An 8,580-nucleotide genomic window follows, 5' to 3' on the forward strand; every position below is an offset into this window, starting at 1 on the left:
ATTTCCTTTGATGAGAGCTTTGTTTGCTCACTTGGTGAAAATGGTAGACACGATAGACTCATGTCATAAAGGCAAACCATAACATATAGTTTACCCATGACTTCATAGGTTGCTAATTTGAGCCACAAAACGACATGTGTACACTTAAACCCAAATTACAACATAGGGTGAGTCCCTTTAGAATGATGCTTCCCCTCCAAGCATCGTGGTATTTCAAGTAAGCACTTGATTGAGAATCATAATTGCTACAAGATGCTACATGTAGATATGGGTAATCCATATGTTTTATAGGTTATCATTGTCAATCATGTTTATAGTTTCTACCTACCTCATCTTTGTTGTCTTATACGCATGTCCACTATTAACATCATAATTACAAAGATGATAGGACTAATATATTTCCATCCAAGTGTAAAAACACCAACATGGCCTCAAGTATAACCATAACCATGAAAGGCAATTTGCATATATCTAGCTTTGAGACATGTCTAATGAACCATTTGTTTTGGTAATTTTCCTCTGGTCACAACAAACAATCACATACAATAAATTTGAAACTACCCCTCACAAATCAAACTCATGACCATCAATTTGTATATTGAGATGTGGCATAGGCGCAAACTCATACTAAAAACAAAATTTGCACAATGTATATTTCAAACACCAAAATGTATGCCCAAATTTAGAAGCAAACTAAGGCCACGAACTATTCATTAGGTAAAACAAAATCTACGTTGATCATGTATTTCCAAAGACCATATGTTTCTCAATTTACACTTTTCATGCAAAATTATTTATTGAGCTTAGAAATATGTGAAACTCATACATTGGGGATCATAATTTATACCTTACAAAAACTAGATGGACCTTTGACAAGTAAATACATGTTCATAACTTAGCAACTTTAATGTCCTTTCAACTATCAACAATATGAAATACCAATCCTTGGTAAGAGGATAATGACTATCTACAAGTCTAAAATTCTAACTCCATCGCTATCCACTTTCAATACATGTTTTGCTTACCTTCTGACTTATATATATGATGTCTGGATGGTACCCTAGGGTCGTCATGAATCATTTGCAATATCATCTACAAATAAAAGTGATCTTGAATTGTTTACATCAATCACTACAAGTCATAGAGAGCTAGATGCAAAATGTACTTAGCCAACTCAATATAACTTTTGGCCAAGATTTCAATTTCTCCATCTCAAAAGGATGAATTTGGGACCAAAACTTCACATAAGGCTAATAGAAGGCAAGCGCATACATTAGGCAAGTTTTCTCAACTATGAAGCAAAGTTGTATTTTCACACCTCACACATGTTTCATGCTTGTGCATGATTTAATTGCTGCCAACTTAGCATAATTGGCAAGTTTTACACAATCACACTTATTTCTTCAATAACTCCAAATCTTGTTTAGGACATTCCAAAGCAAATGATCCCATTAGCAAAAAGAAACATGGGGAATAACTTCCCTCAACATTATCACCAAAAAGTTTGAAAAACTCTTAAATGTGGTTGGAAAAGCATATGATCAAATCAATGTAAAGTACTTTTTCTTTTTCTGTATTATTTGCAAATAGCCTTTGGAGATTGAGGTATTAGTACTTTAAAAGAAAAGTTAAAAGCTAGACTAGTGTATCAAAGATGTGGTACATGAGCAACATGAACCAAAATCTCTTTTAACAGAACAAAATATGTCCCTTTCAAGTTTCAAGTGCCAAGTAACCTTAAACTTGGCCTCTTTGATTCTTTGGAAGAAATTGTAACCTCAACTCAGCTTTACTAAAGTTCAAAAAGTAAAGTAGTGTGGAGTTTAGCAGCCCTTTTGATACCATGTTAACGAGTGTCCTACACAAGGACACTCGTTAACATGGTGCTATTGCATATAATGAATGAGGTCACATCTATTGCGATGGATAGAACAAAATTGGAGAGAAAGTGAACCCCTTTTCGAAAGTATTATTATGTACTCCCACCATGAGCTCAAATACTGGCTGACAATATGATGGGGGCAACTATCAACCCAAAGATCAAAGTACACTCACAAGGATGTGCTAGTTTCAAAGGTCTAGAGGAAGTATTTGTTAGGCTAGCACAATATATCATCAAAAGATCTTGAAGGCTCCACACTAGGTGGTGATACTCCCTTCTTAGCTCTTATAATATAAGGCATTCAACAAAGCTTAGCATAGATATAAGAGATACAGTGTCATATTTACCAAACTACACTTCCGCTCCTCCATTCATAAGCTACCCTACATCTAACTAGTTCCAACCATAATCAAATTAACTCTCATCACATCATTACTTGCATCTATTCAAGCATGTCATATTTGTCACAATGGCTTTGGACCTACCCTTTATGGCATGAAGCATAAAACTATAAACTGCAAAAGATGGGAATTATTTATTGGCTTTGATATAGGGGATGAAGTATTTGTCAATTTCTGCAAAGAGACATGGTACCCAACTTGAATTGCATGCTGCAAAATTGAGTACCTAAAAGAGATTTTACCAAGGCTAAGATGAGTAGCCCACTTCCACCAAAGCTTAGGGTTTTTCTAGACAACTGCAAAGATGAATTTACTGTAACTAGGCAATTGTAAAGGCGGATTTATTGAATCAACAGCTAGATGGAGACTTGGCATGACTACCCAAGTGCATTTAAAAGTTTTGGGCAAAAAAGACTTAAAAAAAGATCAATTAAGCAATTGCTATTGAGGACAAGGGGACTTCAATGAGATCTCAGAGAAGATATGAAAAATGACTCATGGCTCCAACATGCAGCTCATAAGATCCACTAGAGGATGATCTAACTTTAGGCCAGACCCATAATCATTCCTTAATTTGAAGAAGCTCTTCCATTATTGCAAAGCCTCATCATATGTTTAAGCTGTGATGGTTGACATTGGTTGTTGAAACGTTCAGAAACATTTAAAGCATCTTTATCAAATATCCATCTTCCCTTCAATATCTGACTTGGATTAATGTAGTCACCCAGTAGATCTAAACCTCAGAATTGCAACATGAGACTTAAGACAATGATCCATGATAAAACAGAGGAAGCACCAAACAAGTGGAATGAATAAGATAGAAAATAATGCTACAATGGCCTCACAGAAGGTTTCTCCAAAACATTTGGACTCTTGAGAGGCTTAGTTGTAGCATAAGTACTTACTGGCACAACTAGTTTCAATTTCACCATTACTATAAAGGCAATGGGTGACAAAGTCTTTCCATGGGAAATGAAAATAACATCTCCAACACCAATGCTGAAAATGAAATATGCTGACATGGCTTTAACTCTTCATTTTTCCACATCTTTGCCAGGAGGATGTACAAGTTCAATTGGGGAATTTTCAGTTCTCAAAGTTATGTCATGCAGCAAGTGTTACTTTGACCAATGTTTCTACTTGCAAGGAGCACACTAAATATAATTCACACAGAAAATTTTAGACAATTTTGGATATCCCAACTATGCTGGACGTATATAGGAATGGCCTATGAATGCAATTGACAATTGGTAACTTTTTTCACCTATGCACATAGTGAAGCTTCGAGAGGAAATAACATTGGATGCCTTGGAGGCAGTAACATGTAGACCTATTAGGTGTAAACTTGGACGTACAGCACTTACATTAACTCAAGTTTCCGACCACCCCAACAATTCAGGCTTCAGCTGCCAATTCATTCTCCCTATTAATGCACGCAAAAGGTAGTTTCAAATTTATCTAACCTGTGTGATTTTGATTCAAAAACAAACTAAATTTACACTTTCACGCAAGGTACATCCATTCAAACATCCCAAGCTAATTTTAAAGTCAAGATTGCATTACGTGTCAAGTAAGCCCTTGGAAGTGAACAGCCTCAAACAACTAGGTTTGGTCAGAGTGCACAGGTCAAAGCACTTTTGACAGAATTACTCCATAGTTGTTGATACATACTCACATTAGGACAAGGTCGAACATCCCAAAACATTACATCCCACTGAGAAGTGCAGTCAAAGTTTGGTGCTCCAATTATGTCATTATCTTTAATTAAAGACTAAATCCAAGGGCAAAGGATCTGTACCTCTGCATGCTAGTAAGAAATCGACACCTGACAGTTAAGAAGCATGGGATTCAACTCTTCAATATAGTCCCACCTTGAATATTGCTTAACATGTTTCAACAAGACAATACTCCTATGCATAAGTTCTTTAAAATGAAAATTATACAGACCAGGCATTCAGCTGATCAGGCACTGCACTCGAATTGTTCTTGCCACAGCACAGGCAAGATATCTAGACAGCTGCAGAAATATAATCTCTGATCAAACATATTAAGAAAAGGTGGACTTTTCAGGTTACAATCTTGGTAAGAGAGATCCAGCAGTAGTGGAGTAAGTCTGACCAGACATAAAGTTGCCATGTTTCTAAGTACTGCCTCAGCAAAGCAATCAGATTCACCCACTGACAGTCAATCACCTACTACTACCACAGACAATCAAACCCACTCACTTCTGTAGCTATATCATAACACAAATTCAGCTTTTGTTCAGTCAGAAAAAGCTAGCTGGATGTTTTCATGCTTTCACAATGTGATCTACATAGTCCAAAAAAAGCTAAATGCCAATCCAAAGAAAAAAAAATATCACCATCAAAGGAGACTTGCGAGCCATTCTGTAAACCACATGCAATACCATAAAGTAGCTAATAACCAAAAGCAAACATGGAAGATCTCACAAAAAAAGCAGAACATAAGAAGCTTCCAACTCCATTATGAATCAGACAACTGAGAAGTGCAATCAAAATTTTGCATGGCTAGAAACTTGTAAGGCAACTAAGGTCTTTCCAGGAACTGCTCTCAGATCCACCGTGCTTAACACCAGGGTTGATTCGAACATTCTTCAAAACTGCCCTCTTTACTCAAGGACAGGTTGTGAATAGACTCCCAAAAGCTCACGCACTTACAAAAACCATCACAGCAAACTGCTACCACCAAGAGCAGTGCAGATATTGGGCTGAGAGACACGGTATGAAATAAAGCCTTTTGTTCAGCTACTTAGCAGCAATCTGTCATTTCATCTACAATGTTACAGTTATTATGATGTTATCATAAACAAGAATTCATGACCACAAAAATGTGACCCCCATAGATTACAAATGCCTGCAACACAATAATATGGCATCTCTACCTAGCGTCAGCTCCTAAACTTGCTCACATCATGCTCTGAGACAACCTTGATGCCAACCTCCTCGAGCCCAGAAACCAGGAGCTGTCCGCATATAAGAACATGTCTACCATGGCAGATACGTAATTATATATGGGGCAAAGACAAGGTGGCTTGTGCACTCTGCAATGAAAATCGCTGGCAATAGGTGCAGAAATGCAGTAACCTAAAAAGTAAGTGCAGAGGGATAAAACCACAATGAATGTTTCCACCAATATGCAAAGTAAAATCTCAGTAAGAGCACAACCATTAAGTAAAACAGTAGTATCCTATGCGGAAAGCTGCATACCAACATAAAATGACTATGCACGAGCACTGCTGCAATCGTATCAAGGCACTGATGAACACCATCCCACCAAAGGAAACCAGCACAGCTCCAACTCTTTCTCAATGTCAGCCATATCACGACCAGTAGATTAAAAAAAATCACGATCAGCCACATCACCATCAGCAGGTAAAAAACACGTCCCTTGCACAACTTCACCATCAAGTGGCCACCACAGCTACCAGCAGTGCATCCACGGCCCCACTCAACACTATCCACAGCCCAGTGCATATGCAAGTAAGTCAGAAACCAATGTCAACCGTGGCAACTAAAGCAAAGGTTATTGAAAATCCCATAAAACATGGGTAGCTTAGCAACAAGTAGCAGAGACAAGCACAAACAACAGACCTAGTCGATGTGAGTATCTCATAGTCCAATCTTCCACAACACTGTAAGCGTCAACTTACAGAAAAAAAAGATGCTCAAGTAATAAACTAACCATCCTCAATAAAATCAGTTATCTGCTTATCCCAGGAGGAACAGTTGCCAACTAGCGAACCCAGCACTACACAGGTCCATAATCAGCAACTACAACTACAGCATTCAGCTCCTCAGCAGTTGTCTGATAATACTGACTTGCATCTTTCTTCAAACCTGTGAGAAAGATAAGGGTAGAATACTGAATGCGCAAGACAGGAAAGTGAACTTTAATGTATATGTGAAATGCTTGAGGCACTAAATCCAAAGGCAGATCACATAGCTACAGGTAAAACTACTTCATCACTAGTATGAGCCATTCGAATCTCACCTACATATCCGAGTTCCGAGACGGGCTGCGTGAGATTGGCCGGGCAGCTTCAGGTGATCGGCTCCGACTCCGACTTAAAGGGGGAGAAGGGCTTCTCCTGCCCCCTCGTGAAGCAGTCTTGCGCACAGGAGAGAGGCTCTGATCCTTACCTGGAGAAGGGCTGCGTGCAGGCGACAAGCTACGGTCTTTAGGAGATCGACTACCCCTGAAAATTGAAAATTAATGTAAAGATTAACTGCAAAGGACCAAATGAATAAGTGTCACTGACTTTCTTTCACTAAAATCGACCAAAATGTGTACCTGTCAGCATATGGTGATTCCTTTCTGTCATAGGATCGGCGCTTGGGACGATCATCAGCACCCCTGCTAGGGCTTCTACTACGGCTCCGGCTTGGACTTCGAGCAGGGCTTCGGCTCCTACTACGACTAGGACTTCGAGTCAGACTGCGGCTGCGGCTCCTGCTGCGTCTGCGGTAGGAATCCCTGTCCTGATCACGATATCGATCACGCTCATACTTGTCCCGGCTACGGCTGCGACTGCGGCTACGCTTCCGATAATCACGATCGCGATAGTCACGATAGTAGTCATCTCTGTGCCTGCATACATCCAGCCTCAGACACACTTCCACATCTTAGCTTTACAAACAGGCCAAGCTTACACAATACTTGCAAGTTTACCTCGAACGCCTGGGGCTTCGACTGGCTGAGTAAGTTATTCTACCACGCTGTCTGCATTCATAACAAAGTAAACTAGATGAGCAAATCAAGATCCACGCAAATAAACCAGTAAAGTTCTACAATAAACATAACTGTAAGAATTTGCCATCAATGATTAAGGGAACTTAAATCAAGTCTATATAAACCCCAAGAATGCAAAGAAAATAATCAAGTTGAAGGAGGAACACAACTGCAGTGCAGGTGCTTCAGCTAACACTTGTTCTCTTGGCCTACACAACTACAGGACAGTATTGACTGAATGACTTGCTATAGATTTTTGTCACTCTCAACGTACTTATTTCAGACAAAGCTGAACTATAGAGTTCCTAAGAAAACAATGGGTTCAATATCCTTTGTCATCAACTAGCCATGACGAAGATACTCAATTTAAAGGACTTACATAGACTCTGCATTCGGACCATATTTAGCGAACTGTACCATTATCTCCCTTCCATCAACAACTCTTCCTGTAACCAAAAACAGGGCATTGAGATCACAAAACACCGGAGCATTAACATTAATAAGGTGGTTCGGAAACCAAATTACCATCCAGACGATCGATGGCTTTCTGAGCTTCATCCGCATGCTTGTAACGGACAAACGCAAATCCACGCGATTCACCGGTCCTAATAACGGGAACAAGAAGGGCAGGTAAGCGGAAAGATCCAGGTAGACAACCGCGCCATAGAGGATGAAAGGAACTGACCTCCTGTCTCGGGGGATAAAGATATCCACCACCTTCCCGTAGCGGTCAAATAAGGGAAAAAGATCATCTGCACTCGTGCCTGACATACACCATGACCAAACAGAAGACCTAATTATTCCTGTTGTCGAGCAAACAGCACGTACAGTGCGGAGTCACAAAATATGCACCCGATGACAAGAAGCAGACACTTAGAACATATCTGGCAAGCAGAGACGATGACACACAAAAGCCAGCCCGTATTTACAAAGACTCGAATCGCAGACAGAACAAGAATACTTACGGAAGGTGATGTTAAGAACGAGGAGGGAGTAGGTGTCCCTGATGTCTGGAGGTCCTGAGCGTCCGAAGTGCGACATGGTAGACCAGCCAACCCACGATCGGGAACGCGAGCGGGCACGCTTGTGGAGCTTTCCAGCTATGGCGGGTATGAGACTGACTGGAGAAGCAGAAGGCGAGGGAACCCTAACTTCTCCACGCACTCCCTGCCGTTAGATCCAGACACTTTTATCCTTCTGGTAAATCCACACCATCTATTGATGTTACAATGGTTATGTTAACAACCGTCAAAACACGCGTGAAACAACTTCCTTAGGGACCTTAGAAAAAATTTATCCTAAAGCTTTTTAGGCTTGCATGAGAAGTGGTCATGGCTCGTGTTAGCAAGCCTCCTAGTATTACTCATCAGTAATCCTATCCTTTGGGTCATAGTGCTCTGCAACCTTGAGTTGCAAACAAAGCATTGGTGCTGCTCTGAATTTCCAAAATTCTTGGCCTAATGACCAATGGCGAAAACCTTGATGTGGAGAAGATCAAGAGGGCCTGGGGTATTGATATTTCTCAAGAGAATCTCAAGCGCATTTTCA

The 8,580-nt window shown here is 40.1% G+C and overlaps 1 protein-coding gene across 5 annotated transcripts; it reads right to left on the bottom strand.

Moving 5' to 3' along the window:
* Window positions 1–872: 872 nt before the first annotated feature.
* On the bottom strand, window positions 873–8,248 carry LOC148042081 (uncharacterized). Of its 5 annotated transcripts, none has more exons than XR_015691936.1 (9): window positions 7,998–8,248; window positions 7,718–7,796; window positions 7,558–7,637; window positions 7,412–7,478; window positions 6,973–7,023; window positions 6,595–6,891; window positions 6,295–6,499; window positions 5,986–6,140; window positions 873–5,757 (listed from the first exon to the last, which is right to left on the bottom strand). XR_015691936.1 is itself a non-coding variant. In XM_087685314.1 (8 exons), exons 1-7 carry the CDS (start codon window positions 8,071–8,073, stop codon window positions 6,295–6,297), a joined length of 855 nt encoding a protein of 284 aa, XP_087541440.1. In that variant the 5' UTR covers window positions 8,074–8,248; the 3' UTR covers window positions 873–6,140. The 5 variants fall into 5 exon arrangements, 1 of the variants encoding a protein (XP_087541440.1); XR_015691939.1 differs by having other exon boundaries at window positions 873–4,300; window positions 5,511–6,140; XR_015691938.1 differs by having other exon boundaries at window positions 873–5,063; window positions 5,511–6,140.
* Window positions 8,249–8,580: the final 332 nt, after the last annotated feature.

The sequence above is a fragment of the Lygodium microphyllum genome, chromosome 1 (genome assembly GCF_053477565.2).
Source record: "Lygodium microphyllum isolate KBCC chromosome 1, Lygodium_microphyllum_v1.1.10, whole genome shotgun sequence".
Lineage (NCBI taxonomy): Eukaryota > Viridiplantae > Streptophyta > Polypodiopsida > Schizaeales > Lygodiaceae > Lygodium > Lygodium microphyllum.

Excerpts from the sequence above, each read along its gene's own strand:
- LOC148042081 (XM_087685314.1), bottom strand. The coding sequence starts at position 8,073 with ATGTCGCACTTCGGACGCTCAGGACCTCCAGACATCAGGGACACCTAC. Across the intron at positions 7,797-7,997 it reads CGTTCTTAACATCACCTTCC|GCACGAGTGCAGATGATCTT; the intron begins GTAAGTATTCTT and ends GGTGTATGTCAG. Across the intron at positions 6,500-6,594 it reads GAATCACCATATGCTGACAG|GGGTAGTCGATCTCCTAAAG; the intron begins GTACACATTTTG and ends TTCAATTTTCAG.